General features: G+C 53.9%; 1 protein-coding gene across 4 annotated transcripts in view; it reads right to left on the bottom strand.

Moving 5' to 3' along the window:
* Positions 1–17,731, bottom strand: part of LOC122684861 (myelin basic protein) — a 102,402-nt gene that overhangs the window by 25,939 nt on the left and 58,732 nt on the right. For 2 of the 4 annotated variants that reach the window (XM_043889313.1, XM_043889312.1), the window contains exons 4-5: positions 8,678–9,108; positions 2,172–2,249 (exon numbers count right to left, since the gene is read on the bottom strand). In XM_043889313.1, coding sequence (XP_043745248.1) covers positions 2,172–2,249; positions 8,678–9,108 — 509 coding nt within the window. The remainder of the gene's footprint in view (positions 1–2,171; positions 2,250–8,677; positions 9,109–17,731) is intronic. The other 2 variants (XM_043889314.1, XM_043889315.1) reach the window with 1 other exon arrangement.

Raw genomic sequence — 17,731 nt, 5'->3', positions numbered from 1 at the left:
AAACAGCGAGTGGGGGTTTCTCACCCTTCCTGCAGAGTTTGTGCAGAGACAGACAGAAGGTGGAATGTTCCGGAAGGTCTGGCTGCAGGCCGTCAGTCTGGCATCGCTCACCAGCTGAGTTTCTGAGCCTCGATGGGGAGGATGAGGAACGTTTCGGTGCTGAGTTGCTGGGCCTGGCACCACGGTTCCCAGCGTGGCCGCAGCGGGCAGCCCTGTCTCCTCCAAGCTTTATTTCATGGCCCTTTCTTGTATCTGAAAACCGTTTAGCACCACTGGGCGCTTTGGCCCTTTCCCCTGGCTGGTGCTGTTTTCTCTCAAATAAACATAGCCTCTTTCTTTTTTAAGTCAAGAAAGTAATTGCTATATTAATGTTTTTTAAGGGAATAAAGAGAAGTCAGTAAACCTTTGGGTTTTTTTAAATTTGATCTAACCTCTTTCTTGAAATAATGAAGAATTTGACGTGCCGGGGGAGACATAGTGAAGACATGGCAAAGGCAGAGGCCTGTCACTGGAGGCCCCAACGCTCAGCCCCGGGGCTGTGTCTGCAGAGCCCGGGGATGGCGCCCCCTGCAGGTGAGGGAGCATGCATTTCTGTCCCGCAGAGCCCGGGGATGGCGCCCCCTGCAGGTGTGAGAGCATACATTTCTGTCCCGCTTGTACACATGGGCCGAGTGCATCTAGCAAGAAGATGTGGAGGGCGGGCCTGCTGCCTTTGTTCCACCAAAAGAGAAAAGCCAAACGCTGCTGAAAGTCTCTACTTATCCCCTGAACACCGAAGCCCTGGCCTCTCGCCCCCCAGGCTCTGTGCTGGGTCTGGGATTTCTGGCAAAGTCTCTGCCTGTTGGCGGAGTGTGTCTGCTTGCTGATGGTGATGTGACCGGTGGAGGCGAGGGCAGGGCTCCAGGTGGCTTCAGGCTCAGGGTGCAAGGGGGTCCCTGTCTGCCCCCACATCCCTGCCGCAGGGTGACTGTGTACCTCAGCCCCCATACCCTCGCCCCAGGAAGGAGTTTGGGGCCAGCCTTGGCTTCCTCCTGGCTGAGTCTGAACCAGCTGAGGCCCAAGGGCTGCAGAGAACATGTGCCTCCAGGGGGCTGGGCCCAAACTGCCTTCCTGGGGGTGGGGGTGCTGCTTTGAGGAGCCATTGAGGGGGCTCTCTGTTCAGCGAGCATGGTGACCATTCCTGAAACACGGTTCCCCTTACTCTGGGGGCGGCACCCCTCCAACCCCCTGCAGCCTGGAGTGGAGGTTCCATTCACCCCCGGGGGCTTGACAATGGTGACTCCCACATAGCCTGCAGCCCAGTGTCTGCCCAGGGTCCCAGCGCCTCTGAGCCTCCTGTCCTGGGCCTCCACGGCCACCCTGCCCGCCTTCCTGGACCAGCTTTCTGGAGCTGTCTGTTGGGCACGCCTGCTCCTCCTCTGGGGCTTGCCGGGTCTGGGGTCCCGTGGCCCCACCATCACACGGGGTGACAACCTGTCTTCTGGCTCTGGGGTCTCAGCAGTGGGCGCCCCTCCCACTTGCCTCCTCCCCACTCCTGCCCCCCCCCTGCATTTGTAGAGGGTCCCTGAGCCCCCACCCCGCGTCCTGTTCCAGCACCAGGCGTCCTCCTCCCGTGTCATCCCACGGTGGAGAGCCCGGCGCCGGGACATGGTGCCTGTTGGGACCTGCAGGCTGGTAGCGGGTGGGGCCCCCGGGAGCGGGTCTGAGCCACATGGCACCCCGCGCCTCCCCAGGGTCACCCCAAGGTCCCTGTGCCCCCCATCCTGCGCTCTGAGGGTCAGCTGAGACGGAGGACAGACCACAGGCTCCTCCTCCACCCAAGGATGCTCACTGGGCTCGTGCCTGGAAGGGCTCATCCACCTGGCATTTGCTGCGCACGCAGAGTCTGTTAGGCGCTGGTTCTTACAGCAGATGGGCCACAGTCACCGGCCGCCCCAGGCTGGGCCAGGCCTGCCGCGGGCGTCTCCCGGCCCTCACGCGCCCGCGGCCCTGCAGGGCGCCCACCCAGAATCGAGGCCCCGCCTCCCTCGCGAGGCCCCGCCTCTCGGTCTCCACGTGTTCCTTTGCCGCGTCCCCAAGAGCCGCCCTGCCGTGAGACCCGCGTGCCTCTCCGAGGCTCCGGGCGGCAGCCAGCCGGCCGTGCGGCCGCGGGCGGGGAGGAGCCGTCTTACCTGGTACATGTTGCACAGCCCGGGCTGGCTGCGGGCCTGCGGGCCCGGGGGGCTCTTGCTCTGCCTGAGCCTCGGGACCTGCCAGAGGGACAGAGTGGCGCCTGAGTCCGCGCGGGCCCGGGCCGGGCCCCACGTCCTCCGGCGGCGTGCTCCTGACCGCGGGGCGGACCCGGGCGGGGAGGAGGGCTGGCGGGGGTGAGGATGGGAGGGCGCGGCCTGGTGAGAGGATGGGAGGCGGGCCAGCCGGGGCTGGGTGTCAGGGGGCACGCGGAGCGAGAAGACAGCAGGGGGCGGCCCCCCGAGGACCGACAGGACCACAGACAGACCGGAGGAGAGGGGGGCTCAGGGGAGCGTTCTGCCCTGGCACCTACTCTGTAGCTAGCTTTGTGGCCACCTTCTCTTAAACAGGCCGCAGGCACCAGACTCATGGGATTTCCAAGACAGCTCCAGGCCAAGAGCTGAAAGGGCCTTTCCAAGTCCGCAGAGGAATGGATTTGAGACGCCGCTGAGTTTTACTTTATTATTCTTTTCCTTTCAGAGTGAGTGTTAGCTTCTGCCCTGGACTGACACGTCTTTTCCGCTCTGTGGGGGTCACCGTGACTGTCACGCTGGACCCTCTTGGTTTGCTCCGGAGTAAACAGAGGTCATCGTAAGGGCAACAGAGTGTCCCTCCGGCAGACCACTTGCATATTCTTCTCTGCTGTTGGTGACATTTAGGAGCCTAATATTAATAGGAACTTAATAGTCCTTCATGAGTATGACTCAATGTAAACTTTATTATAAATCTTCCTCAATGGTATTTGCTCTGAGTGCATTTTTCCTATTCTATTACCTATGAGACAGTTGCCGAATTGAGCAGCTTTGAGGGATGTGATAGGACTAAGGACAGGGCCTGCAGGAAGGGCCTCTGATGGTGACGGCAAAATGGTGAGAGAGAGAGAGAGAGAAAAACAGACAGCGGATGCCTTACAGAGGTCGAGAGATGAAGTCAGTGTAATAGATGTCAAGAGATGTCTTATACTGACGACAGATGAAATGGATTTTTTAAAAATGACGTGAATAGCTGGTTATGCACGGAAATAAGCGGTAGTTGTGACACGGGGAAGCACTATGGTGTTCTAGAAATATCATTGCAAAGTGAACAGAGTAGAATTCCCAGAGGCAAGTCCGTGGTGAGCCTGTGCTTGGCTGGGTACCTCGTGTTCAGTTTTCTGCACAGGCAAGAGGCATGCTCTGTGCTAGCAAGCAGTGCTGGGCGCTGGGTGCTTAACAAGCGAGACACCGGGTGTCTGTTTAGAAGCGCGCCTCGGCAGGTGAGCGGGAGGGCTCTCTGCCTCTCTGTGGCGTGGCTGCTCCCACCGAGGGTGAAACCCCCCAGAACGGCCTGTGGACAAGTCCATGCTGGCACCCGGTCCACAGACAAAGGGAACTTTCTGGTCCTCTGTTTCAGACCGCGTCCCTTCTCCATGACCATGCTGTCTCTGCAGCACTTTCGGGCAGCTCTGGGGGCTGTGGTGAGCCCCCGCACTGCCATGCCTGGATTCCTGGGTGTTGGTCACAGAGCCTGGGACTGGCCTGAAGCTCTGAGACGGGGCGGACCCCTGGGTGATCCCCCAGTGACCGGCCCCTCCTGCAGCAGCAGGAGGGACGATGATAGACGAGGAGGGTTCTCTGCCTCTTGTCCAGATACACTCAGGGTCAAGGGGAGGTAATCTCCAGTGGAAGAAGTGGGGGTGCAAGCCTCGGTAGGAGGAGAAGAGGCAGGAAGGCATCACGTGTCACCCCTCCCCGCCTTTTACTGCTTTTAATGAAGCAGGATGATTTCTGGGCATTTCAAAGTGTGCTGATGTCCGTGATGGAAAAACTCAAAGATAACCTATTAGCCAGAGTGTGACAAGAGGCTTCTCTAGTTCCGCACCTTAGTGATTCGCACGAGAGACTGAGGGTGTGTTTTCTTCCTAATGATGAGACAGTCCCTCAGATGTGAAGCGAAGCTCTCTGTCAACCAATAAGAATTGGCCGTTCCTTTTGCCCAAAGGAAAATCGATGATGGAAATCAACACCAGAAAGTGGAAGAGAGTTTAACAGGAGATGAGTTAAGAAGAGGGTCTGGTGGCAGGGTATGGGTACAGATGAATGGAAGACAAATCAAAATTAATTCCATGCCTTTATGCTTATTTCTGGGGCTTCCCTGGTGTCTCATTCAGTAAAAAATCTGCCTGCAATGTAGGAGACTCAGGTTCGATCCCTGGGTCAGGAAGATCCCCTGGAGGAGGAAATGGCAACCCACTCCAGTATTTGTGCCTGGAGAATTCCACAGACAGAGGAGCCTGGCGGGCTACAGTTCATGGGGTCGCAAAACGAGTGGGACACTGAAGCACCCTAGCACAGCACATTTCTGGCTTACCAAGACTCCCAGCTTGCCCTCCCCCTCACACAGTCACTGTCTGCCTCACACTCCGACCTCAGATTCTCCAGTGTTGCTCTGACCGCCTGGTCTGCACCCTCCGGGGAGTCCAGCTGGAGACTGTTTTTCTGTGCTCACTCACTCAATAAATGCTGTTGAGGGTTCCATGTCCCAGACACAAGGAGGGTAGAGACATTCCCCCCACATGTTCAGGTTGGTGTTTTCGAGAAACACTAACAACATCAGGCAGAATGAGAACCGACCTCACCGAAGGATCAGAGAACAGAAAGCTATGTGTAAAGCTGATGCTTGAAAGATGAGCGCAGAGGGGGTGCGCAGGCCCCAGACTCACCTGTCGCTCCGATGCTGTGTCAGGAAGCCTCGGAAGTACCAGTCACACATGCTTAGTAAGGGAGGGACATTAAAAAAGACAACTTAAAAAACTCACGTGCAATGAATTAGTCTGTTAAAATGTTTAATAAATGCATAAAAAGGGAGAGATATATAAAAAGCAAAAGGTCATCACAAAATCAAATCGGAATACAGACAGCAGAAGGCAATCAGCATTAAATACATCAACACAATTTACAAACGTTTTGCTCGGAGGACCAGCACATCGCCACCCACACAGGGCGTCACATTCTGATTGACCTCTCCTCTGGTTAGAGACAGCGGAGCGCTGAGGGTGTGGAGGCTGCAGGAGGACACGGCGAAGCACTGGGAGCCAATCAATAACTGATCCATAATCGATCAGAGGAATGACATGAATACTTCGGAAGGAATTCCTGTAGTGAATCTCAGCAAGTGTTTCTTTGAGTGCGGAAACAAGTACCCCAGCATAAAGAGGTTTTTCTCTAGAAAGGTCTCCGGCCAAATCTCTCGGCAAACCGATGTGCTGAGTGGCTGGGTGGGTGCCAGGAAAACTGACACTGAGATTCACGGTTCGTGTGCTGTGAGCGGACTCACTCCCAGCAGAGGTGAGTGAGTGCAGCTCTACTGGCCCCCAGCCCGGGGCCAGACTCACACGGAGTGGGGCACCTACGCAGACCCTTCCTGCCGTGTCCTTCACGTCACCCTCAAATGTCACCCTCGCCGGGGGCTACAGAAGACATCTCCAGCATTAGGGTACCATGTTAACAATGAGGAGTTAGCAGTTACCGTACAACTAAAATGTGAGTGAAGGGAAAAGGCAGGAAATAGAACACTGTGACTCATTTTCAAGACTGCTTGTCCCCAGGGCCCTAAATGGCAGCAAAGGTTCTCACCCCCCACAGTCAAGACCGTTGGCAGGGAGGGGAGGCTGGGCACGGACGGCCATGGGTGCTGAGACCGGCGGTGCACAGACGCAGCTCTGACTACGAAGTCAGCAGCGGGAAACAGGTGTAGCCGCCAGGACCCGAGCCAGCTTTACAACGCCTGCAGGAGGGCGGGCTCGCTGGAGGAAGGCGACACAGACCTTCTCCTCGAGCCCCTCTAGGGGGCAGCCCAGGTCATTGCGGCCACCTGGGTTATTGTCCAAGCGAAGGGGTCGTGATTTTGGGGTGAAGCCTGAGGGTACAGTGCTGGCCCTCACAGGGCCCCGCGGTCCAGGGACTTGGAAACCTGCTCCTTAAAGGCAACAACTCCGTCTTTCTTTCCTCCCGCAACAAAGGCGCATGGTCTCCATGAATGCACTTTTCATTTAAGGCTCTCAAAAGAATATGCCTCCTCAAGGAATTTGTGTGTGCTTTCCCTGAATGCCAACTCCCGGCCACACAAAGGGTGGGTGTGTTGGTGCATTCCCAGGACTGGGGGCGCTGCTCACCCCGGGGCTCCCACGTGTCCTTGGAGGAGGGAGACAGGCGACAGACAGCCCCTTTCCCAGGAGCCAAGAGCTCCATTCGGCTTCACATGCTTCAGTCCAAAAGACCTTTCTAGCATCTAATAAAATGAGGGCTCTCCTGGTTTATCAACAGAGCAAAGCAAAAATAAAATCAAAACCAAGAAACAAACCCACACCAATAAAAACCACAGGCTTCTAGGCATTGCAGGCGTGTCAGTGGGTATAGAGTGTATTACGCTCACACCTCCAGTGTTTAAAAGTGAACAAAAGCATCCACAGGAAAACAGGTGAGCTAAAAAGTATGTCCAGGAAGCCCCACTGCCTATTTCCAAGAAGGCCCACTGCATATTTTCAGCAAAGATACTTGACAGGAATGTATCCTAGCCAGTGTTTGTAATAAGCAACCATGGATATGATTTTACATTCAAATTCTAATGGATTTCATTGGCATCCAAGGGCAAAGCTGTTCATTTAAAAATCTTCTTTATTCAAGACCCAGGGGTGAACAGAAGTGATACTTTAAAGTGTCAATAGTATAAAGTACTATATCAGTTATTTCAGCATTGTTTCTAGTTTTTAAATCCTGTGAAATGTTTTAATCTAGATCCTTGATAATCTAGCAAGGCTAGTTTGCGACATGGATGTCTACTTCTGAGGCATCTTTTCTTTGAAAATGTTGAGGAATATGAGACTTTATGCAATCAATGTTGAACTTTTACACAAAGGAAGAAAAACATGTATGTCTAATATAGTCATTTTGAGATAAGGTCACAACAATTGACATAAATGCTTTCACAGTCTGATTTTAGCTTAACCTGTTGCCCTGAAACGAAACTTGTTTCATAATAGATGCTCTCCAGCTGTTTAGTCTCCTGCAACTGTATTTTTCCTTTGGGTTAAGCAGAATAGTTTAAAGTTTCGAAACTGGTGACACTGCATGCATGTGGGGTGCTTTGCATAATAGCAAGACTGGGTTAGGCAGTCAGGATCCGGTGTGGTTTGATAGCGTCTTGGATTGAAACTAGCATTAGAAACGGATCAGCTGACCCACGTTTCTGGGGGAGGTAAGACTGCCCCAAAGTACAGGACGCAGAAGGAAACCATTAGGAAATAAACTCTAGAAGCCCGGAAGGTACACTGAGTTATTCACTAGAAAGCCACGTGACAGATCTTAGCTCCAAGCAGGTGCCTGAAAACCTCAACACACCATGACACCATACAGGCACAGCTGACATCTGTTTTATCTTCAACAACATCAGGATCGTCAGTCATTTTAAGAACTGTAGCTAGAGACTAAAGCAAATCTGAGAAATTCCTGCGCTCCCAGGGCCCCAGTGTTGAGGACGTCCAGGGCCTCTGCCCACACTTGGCTCAGAAGCCTCTTGCCTCCCTGGGCCTTTCAGGATAAGCACAGGACACAGCCAGAAGCAAAGGGCATCTTAGGAGTTTTGTGAGCACACCCAGTAAACCAGGGGCTTTTATGGAAAGCTGCACTCTTTCCAAAATCCCCCAGCTATCCAACACTCTAAAATCAGGTGCCACGCATGCCGTGTATTTGCTATGTGATTGTCACTTGGGGATTAGCTCTTCAATGAAATGTCAACCATAAAAGACCTATTCACCATCAAGTCCAGTAGCTACTGCTGCAACCCGGACCACAATAGGAGCAATTTTCTCCTGTGATACATTTTTATCTACAGAACATTTAAATAATTAAAGCGCAAATTCTATATTCAAACGAACAGAGTAACAAAATCATACAGTTTTGATTCACAGACACACTTCATTTATTCCCCTCTGCGACTCAGACAAAAGACAACTTCTGCTCAAGGCAAATTTAAATTTGTCCCGAAGTCCTCAATCGCAGTATTGTTACAAAGCAACACGACGCTGGCGGCACTGAGTCCAAGAACAAACCAGCTCAGCCCAGTGTTGACCCCGGGGCGCGGGAGCAGAAGCGGAACCGGCACGCAAGCCCCAGGCAGGAGACACAGGAGACCCCAGCACAGGGCGCCCTTTCTGCGGCGCCCACACCCATGCCACCCCAGAGATGCGAACTCAGAATGTTCTCCACCCCGAACCACGTTCCGACTGCATCCCTGGTGAGTGGGGGGCGGAGGGTGGGAACTTCAAAAGCCGCGACCGAGGGGCTCGTAAGCATCTCCAGCAAGACGCTGCGCCTCCTCTCAGGGCTGAGTCCACCCGTGGGTCCCCTTCCCGCCCCACTCACTCCTCCGGGGACGCCCGTGTCGTGCGCCTCTACTCCTCGGAGCTCACCTTGCCTGAGCCCCGCTTGGGCGCACCCCTGTCCGTGCCAAAGAAGCGGCCAAGGGAGTCGAGGATGCCCGTGTCTCTGTGTCTGGGGAGAAAGCCGTGCCTGGCGTGGTCCATGGTGCTCGCTGAGGCCAGGTACTTGGATCTCTGGGAGGGTCTCTTCTGGGCCGCCATCGCGTCCACCGCCCCGGGAGCGGCCGCACTGTCTTCCTGGATGGTCTGGAGCTCGTCTGATTCCGAGGGCCGGTCTTTGAAGGTGTTGTCCTCCCGGCCCGGGGCATCTCGGGAAAAGAGGCGGACCAGGTGGGGGCGGCCCCCCGGGTCAGCTGGGCTGGCCTCGGGCCAGGCATTCTTCGGGCCCGCTGTGCGCTTGGAGTCTGTCACCGCTGTGTCCTGCGAGGGGGCCCCATTGTTCGGGACCACATCTGCCGCTCCTGCAAACAACAGCGAGATGTGAATGCGGCTGTGCAGAGCGGACCGTGGACAATGCCCCTTTCTTCCCGGCTGGCGAACTGGCCGTCTCCTACAAAATCCACGGAGGGTGTGGGCGCCATGCAGCTCTGTGTGGCCCCTGACTGCCCTGGGAAGGACCCGCCCGGCCCGAGCCTCTCTCTCGGTGGTGGCTCTGCATCTTAGGGGCCCTGGGGATCATCTCAGGGGCTCCGGACTGGGCGCCTGGCCTCCCGGAGCAGACATGGCCGTGCACAACATCGCCCCTGGGTGCTGCCACTCCTGCCCTGGGAGGCTCCAGGGTTCTTGGCACCTTGACGGCCCATTTATCATCTAAGCGGCCACTGGTGCCCAAGCCAAGGGTGTTGGGAGCGTGTATTTGGCAAAAAGTATCTTTAGTGTTCTCAGTAAAAAATGGAACCTCCCACATCTTTTCCAGTTCATGCCTTAAAGAAATGGGGTGTTTAGAATTCTTTACTTCCCGGAGTCCACAAGAAGCCTCTTGCAGGAGAGAGCCACTCATTCGGGACGTTTTTGTTGGGCTTCTCTGTAAGCCGTGACGATCAGAGAACTTGAGTGGGAAGGGGGGGTCTCATGTTGCACACCACTCTCCCTTACCTTTACACAAAAATACACAGCATTTCTCTCAACCATGGCAGGCCCTCATCTTGCCCTCAATTACAAAGGTGGGTATAACTGAACAGCCTGGGGTTTGTTTCCTCTCCAAAGTTTATGACGCATTGACAAAAAATGTGGGTATACTCACACTTTCCTGTAACAGCATCCATCCATCTAACTGCCCCGCAACCTATTCACTGACATTTACCAACAGCATCCACCCCCCAACGCATCCACTTATCCATCCGTCCATCCACTTATCGACCCATCCATCCATCCACCCAGCCTTACCGAGTACCTAGCAAACGTGATGTCCTGCACTAGTTCAACAGAAATGTGGTCCTTGTCTCATGAACAGAGATGAAAATGAACAACACGAGTTGGATAGTGTCCTCCAGATGGTGTGTCCACACCCTAGCCCCAGCACCCCTGGATGTGAACTTCTCTGGACCTTAGGTCTTCGCAGATGTTATCAGGTCAAGATGGGGTCACACTAGAGTAGGGTGGGCCCTGACCCAGTGACCGGTGTCCCTGTGAGTAGAGGGCATCTGGATGCAGACACATGGAGATGAGGCCACGTGGTGTGGAAGCAGACCGTGGCCTGGTGTGTTCACAACACAGGGTCTCCAGGACACAGGGAGGTGGGAGACCCAGGGCAGACACTCCCCAGAGACACCAGGGAAAGCATCCGGGTGCAGGTTTCTGGCCTCCAGAGCTGGGAGAGAAGAGATCCCTGTTGTGTCAAGTCCCTGTTAGCGGTCGTTCGCTGTGGCTGCCATAGGACATAGACATGAGTGATGATGGCAAAGGAAGCGGGACACGGGTGTCAGGACGACCTACTGAGGGGACAGTGTGAGAGTGTGGGCCGCTCGGGGGCTGGGGTTGGGGGGCAATGTGCTTCTGCAGAGAAGGACGCCCGGAAGACAGTCCTTGGGAAGGAGCTTGGCGTGTTCACCTGGGAGCAAGGAGGCTTGGAGCCCCGGGGGGCAGGTGTGCGGCCTGAGGGAGACGGGGCTGGCCAGTGGGGGCCAGGAGGGGTGATGGTGGGGCAGGATGCGGAGGAGGGGGGTGGGGAGGGGGGCTGGTGGGAGGAGGGGCTGAGGGGAGGATGCTTCGAGAGACAGGCCAGCCAGCCTGTGCAGGGCTTCAGGGGTTGAGGTGAAGGGATTTTTTTTTTTTTTTTCCCAGAAATTGCTGAGACAGTCAAGGAACACGGTGCGGGCAGAACAAGACATCAAGGGAGAAGAAGACTCAGGCTGAGCTCAGGTGTGGGCAAGCACAGGTAGGAGGGGCTGAGCCAAGGCAGGGACAAGGTCCTGTCTGGGGCGTCAGGAAGGGTCGTCCAGTCTGGGTGCTGGTTGCATGGAGGGCCTCTCCTTTCATCACACGTATTCAGGGGAGGCTTTACATCTACAACATTTACTTCCACAAATATATAAATAACAAAAACTGAATGGTTGCACACTCCTTTAACAAAATCAGAGGGGTCAAGAGACTGTCCCATGGGTGACGTTCATCGTGCAGTCAATATATTGACCTATGCTCCCAAAGCGGAGTACGGACATCATAAATGTCTGTCGGAGACCAAGTACCAGGCAAACAGCCAGGCCCCGGGGTCCTGGGGTCTTTTGCCTGCTCCTAAGAGGGTGTGCCTTATACCAGCCACGCTACAAGCCTTACAAATCCACCACTTAAAACGTGGCACATCATCTATGGCACTGATTAAATGAACCACACGAAAGCACTCAAATTTATCATGTATCAGGTCCCTCACTGCCTCGCACCGTCCTGAGAAAGCACCCTGCAGAATGCTGTGGCCAGCACCAGGCTGTACGTTTTTACAGGGACTCAGCGCTAATTTATAGGTTGCAACAGAAAGGGTCTGCTTTTCTTGCTGTGCTTTAGATTCTGTGGCTAATATAAATTAATGCAAATGTGAACGGAAAACAATCGCTATATTGTACATGGTTAAATGCATTAACGAAACACAAGCGCATCTGAATACTAATATTTTTACAACAGTTGGCCTTTGTGTCCCTGAATATGGTTATTTGTGAGGCACAGAGAAGGGCGTTTGTGTCCTGGAAGTTGCTTCTCCCGGGACGCAAGGAGCCCAGGGAGAAGCTAAAATCTGTGGATCTGCAGCATTTTGGGTAAGGACAAGTGCAGTATTAATTTGTCAATTCATAACAGCTTTCATCGAAGGGGCAGAGTTCTTATTTAGACAGTAATTCTGGAGCAGAGCTCTGGTGCACAACGTGAGTGGCTCGGATCTGGCCAGACCCCAACAGGCATTTATAATCTTTTCTCAGTTACTGTTCAGATTCTACAGGAAATTGCAAGAAAACATCTTTAAAAAATTACACCTCCATCTAATGGGTAAACCCACTCCAGGAAACTTAGGGAAGTGCACTTTTGGGGGTGGTGGTATTAAAATCACGAATGTCTTTGAGAAGCTGAGGACCTAGTAAGTTGGAAGGTGGTTTCTGGGGCACAGAGACCCCCCGCCCACACCCCCCACCCCACAGACCAGGATGGTGACATCGGGGCAGTGATGACTGTTTGGGGCAACTTACCCATGTTACACGCCCGGGGAAGGCTCCAGCCCAGGGTCTCGCTGTGACCACCTGGCCTGTGGGTCCTTGGCATCCGCCCCTCCCCTCCCCCACCTGCCGCCAGCAGGCCGGGGTCAGTTTCTCCCCGGTTCCTCCCGACGCCCCTGACCAGCATCTCTCCCTTTACTTAGCCCTGAGCCGGGTTTGCTCACAGCCCTGCTGGGCCCTGCAGCTTATGGAGCGGGAGCTGCTGGGCGCTCAGCTCTGGTGTGACCATGACCTTGACTGTGACCATGACCTTGACCGTTCCCAGGACCGACCCCGCCTCGGCCTTCAGGAGCATGCTCCCCCGCCTTCCAGGATGGGCTGCTCTGGTCTCTCAGTTCTCCCCCAGGCTCCGCTGTGTGCCCTGGCTCCACCCCGTCCCCCTGACCTTGACACCTGCCCCCCCCAGCCCCCACCCACTGGGAGGTCTGCTCCGGGCAACTGGACCGAGCTTCTCTCAACGCAGCTTCTACATGGTCAGCCTCACAGAGGGACCACCTCAGGTCCCCCTAAATTGTTCCCAGCTGGCAGTGCTGTCCCTGAAGGGGGGGACCCTGCCGGACTTGTCCCCTTGGGTCACTGGGCTGGCATGAGGTACTAAACCCAGAAGTGCTATCTCCCAGGCCGGACTCCAGCAGCAAGCAACAGAACCCAGACCCTGCTCTCTTCTCGGCTGGAAGAACTTAGTTCCCAGCATGGCAGCTGTTCCACCATTTTTAACAGAGAATTTCTTTCCATCCCAAAAGGCTGGATGCCAGGGTCTAGAGAGCTCTGGCTTAGAAATGGATTCACCTGCACAACTGAATTCTTTCTGGCAATTTGCAGAAGTTCAGAGAAGCCCCTCAGCACAATTCTGAGGTTCCGGATAAAGCCCTTAGCATCCCTGCTCTGCCTTTCTCCAAGTGCAAAGCTGAGCCCAGGTGCTGGGTGAATCACTCACATGGAGCTCGGCCGCCAAGCGGGGCTCATCTCCCAGGTCGTTTTGTCCACCTGTGCGCTGCACTGTCTACAGCAAACCAGACCATGTGGACCGCAGAGGAAGGCCCATGGCTGCCACGTCTGCAGGGTCAGGGCCTGCAAGGTGTCACCAGGAGGGTCTCCAGAGGCTGACCTTGACCCCCTGCCCACCAACCGAGGGCCCTGAGCTTGTCTCTAGTACCTTGAGGCTCCTGTAGTGGCACATGCGGGGACTGGGCATGTTGGGGGTCCCCCCGGGCCGCCCCTTCCATAGATCAGTGTCCAGGAGGGAAAGCTGAGCTCTCGCCGGAAGTTTTATAAGTGTGACCAGCAACCATACAGAGCAGGACATTTACGAGCCCATTTACTCAGGTGAGCAAACTGAGGCAGAGCAAGGTGAAGCAGGACTCCACGGAGGAGGTGATGCTCACTCAGGCCCCAACTGCAGACCACCCCCGGTTCTGGGTGCTCCACGCGGGCCCCCACTGCCTTTAACTGGCCCTAGGTTTTGCCTCTCAGGGTGACATTAACAGCAGATGACCGACGGCTGAGACATTTCTGTTTAACAGACAGGCACTGACCGGGAGAGATGGAAGGACTTCCCGGAGCCCAGCCAGGGCCTCCTCTGCGAGCAACAGGGCCCCAGATCCCCCAACGCTCTGCTGGGTGGGAGTGGCTGCCTTGCCAACCCCCGCATCCCCATCCTGCTCACCCCACAGGTATGCATAACCATCCACTCACAATTTACTACGCCAGCTGTCCTTGGCAGAATGTGCTAATGCCTGTTGAACACCCAGAAAGGCCGAGTTGAGGGATCCTGAAAATCACATTGCAGCTCTGACAGTGGACATGTCACCCTGGGACCACGCGGAAGCTCTGAGTCCTGGCTCGTTTATAAAACTGCCACTTACCCATCATCTCACTGTAAACAGAAAATGACACACATCACGTATTCATACCAGATGGTCTCAGATAAACCGTGATGACTCAGTGAGTGCTGTTCTATGTTTAAACGACTGTTTTTACCTAGACTGTATACCTTTTGCTGTTTTCCATCACATCCCTGGAAATCATATTCCATCACTGACTTGCATCAAAACCATACGTGTGAGTGTGTGTGTGTAAACATACAAGAAACAATACAGATGCCAAGCCACACCCCAGACCCAGAGGCAGAATGTGCAGGGTGGCCCCCAATTCTGCTTTTTTTTTGACAGGCTGGGGAGGAGTGGCCAGCGAACTATTCCTTCTCCAGATAACCAGGTTGACCCTTTAACCCAGCACTGCACGCGTCCAGTGACACCTGCTATTCACCCACACCCAGTAACCACCCGGGAAGGTCAGTGTCAGAGACGCTGACGAGCTTGCGCCCCTGGAGGTGTTGCTGTTTCCCACCTCTGGGCTCTCAGGGAAGGCTGCACCTGCCTCCTCTGCCAGGAGAGTGCTGGTCTGGCTGGGACTCACGGCTTTTCCCAGGTTTGGGCCGACGTGGTGGTGGCTCTGTTCCCACCCCCCGGGAGCTGCTCACGGCCTCCTGAGTCCAGGAGAGGCCAGTGTGAGGACGGCTGCGGCTTCACCTCTGAGTTTTCCTATTTCTCCAAAGGCCACAGAGGGTGAGACGGTTGGAGGGTATCACCGACTCAAGGGACGTGTGAGGAAGCTTCGGGAGATAGTGAAGGACAGGGAATCCTGGAGTGCTGCAGTCCACGGGGATGCAAGGAGTCAGACACGACTTGGTGACTGAGCAATAGCTCAGGCTCACACGAGTAGAAAGTGCCTGCTGTTTGTCAGAGCGGGACTGCATCCCTCCTCCAACTAGACTAGCACACATACAGAAACCCCCTCTGTGAAGGCGAGTCCGTCTATTAAATTTAACAACAAAATGAAAACCTTCTATTGACAAGATCTAAGTCATGGTGGACTTCTTTTCACTATAATTAATTTAATTTTTTTTATTCCTGTGATTAGATAGCTTGAAACATAAGACCTAAGGGATCATGCAACTATAATTTCATCAGGGAAGTTTAATAAAATTTCATATTCACGGCTGACCAGATCTTTAATGAAGCTAGAGACAATAAAAATGATCATCACTCAGCTAATTAGAGGTTTTGCCAACAATACACTTTAAAACTGCACGGTAGAGGCTTAGCCCACTGCACATCATCATTGCTGGCTCATTCATGTGCATCACTCTCATATAAAGGGAGGTTCCCAGGCTTCAAGGAGCAATCAAATAGTAAAAATGAGAAGTGAAGTCTTCAGACTGGCATTTTCAGAACTCTGGGAAGCTTTCATCTTTGCTAAGACACAAAGATCCGTCTAGTCAAATCTATGGTCTTTCCAGTAGTCATGTATGGCTCTGAGAGTCAGATCATAAAGAAGGCTGAGCACCGAGGAACTGATGCTTTCAAACTGTGCTGCTGGAGAAGACTCTTGAGAGTCTCTTGGAAAGCAAGGAGATCCAACCAGTCCATCCTAAAGGAAATCAACTCTGAATATTCATTGGAAGGACTGATGTTGAAGCTGAAACTCCAATACTTTGGCCACCTGATGCAAAGAACTGAGTCATTGGAAAAGACCCTGATGCTGGGAAAGATTGAGGGCAGGAGAAGGGGACGACAGAGGATGAGATGGTTGGATGGCATCACTGACTCAGTGGACATGAGTTTGAGCAGGCTCCAGGAGATAGACAGAGAAGGCTGGCGTGGTGTAGTCCACGGGGTCGCAAAGAGTCAGACATAACTTAGCAAATGAACAAGACATTAAGAGAACACAAGAAATTATCATGTACTAGCCTACACAAATGGAAGAAAGGGAATTTGGGAAAGTACAAGAAAAGAACAAGAAAGGCATCATCTCAGAATTAAAGGGATGCATTCAGGTCACTTTCTGACCCTCCTGCCGAGAGCCTGCATCTGTCCACCCATGCCTTCACCGAGGGGAGGCTTGTAGTCCAGCCTTGCTGCTGGTCCTCTGGGCAGGACCTGGACATACCAGGAAGCCCCAGAGTTCCAACAACCCTCCCTACTGCCATGCAGGAGTCCCAAACCCCGAACTCCACTCTGAACTCACAGTCGTCATTTTGCCACTAACCTCCAGCAGCTTCCCACGGAGGAGCTTTTGGTACATATAATATACATGTACTCCCTCCCCCCCCCCATATGACATCTCTCAGATGTTTAGATAGAAAATAAAATTTGTTTCTTCATTTTGAGGGATCAGACCTCATGGTTGTACCTACATTTTCACCTTGGTTTTCAAAACAGTAGCTTTGGGTGGCATATCTAATCAAGTTTACAGCCCAGACTGTAATTGTACTTTCTTATTCTAGGGCTTCCCTGGTGGCTCAGATAGTAAAAAAAAAAAAAAAAGAAAAAGAAAGAAAGAAAGAAAAGAAAAAGAAGGAAAAAAAAAGTCTGCCTGTAGTGCAGGAGACCAAGGTTTGACCCCTGAGTCAGGAAGATCCCCTGGAGGAGGGCATGGCAACCCATTTCAGTGTTCTTGCCTGGAGAATCCCATGGACAGAGGAGCCTGGCGCAATACAGTCCATGGGGTCGTGTGTTAAATTACAGGAAAAAGTCCCAAACCAAAGTCACAATTGAATTGCCTTGCTAGGCGTGTGCCCCAGCACAGGTTCCTTTCTGGCTCAGGGCCATGGGTTCCCACCGTCTCTGCCGTCTCTCCCTGGCGGGTCTGACACACGTTCCCGTGCAGTCTCCTGTGGACGCCCCATAGGGAGCCACCCCCAATCGCTCCCTGGTATCTCTCCCAGGGCCTGAGTGCCGGCGAGTGCAGACCACTGTCTAAGGAGCTGTTGAGGCCCACACAGTTCACATTCGAGCTGCTGGCACCAGGGTTCTCAGAAGCTCAGGCAGCGCTTAGGAGGCCCACTGAGGTCACGGGGCCCCGCTCTGCCATCCCCGCCCTGCTGTAACGTCCATGGTACCGAAGGCAGAAACTACCTGGAGACGGGTCACACAGTAACCCTGCATGGAATGGGGCCCTCTCCTTCCCGGGCCGGGGTGGGCACGGGGCTCTGGGGCACTTGGGCACTTTGCTGTAAATGCACGAAGGCGGGCTTCAGAGCGGCTGGAGGCCCCTGGCCTGGCGCGCGGCAGTTTCTCCTGTACTGATTCGCCGTCTGGTTTCCCACTCACAGTCGCGTTAGGAAGTGTTCTCCAGAAAGGAATCCAAGGCCCCAGTGGACCACAAGATGCTGCTGTTTTAACTGTTCATACGGATCCTTTGTTTCTCACTAAGGGGACCAGCGTGGAACCCACAAAAGCAGAGGAAATCATTAGGGACCTGGTCTTCCACTTGCTGCTTTTACACTCATGCTTTACAACTTACACTCTCCCTCCATATTTCCTCCGTCAAATGTTCTCTTAAAGATTACTGAGACCATCGACGCCCCTGTACAATGCAGGTT

The sequence above is a fragment of the Cervus elaphus genome, chromosome 27 (genome assembly GCF_910594005.1).
Source record: "Cervus elaphus chromosome 27, mCerEla1.1, whole genome shotgun sequence".
NCBI classification, from domain to species: Eukaryota; Metazoa; Chordata; class Mammalia; order Artiodactyla; family Cervidae; genus Cervus; species Cervus elaphus.
This window is presented reverse-complemented; position numbering and strand designations above follow the sequence as displayed.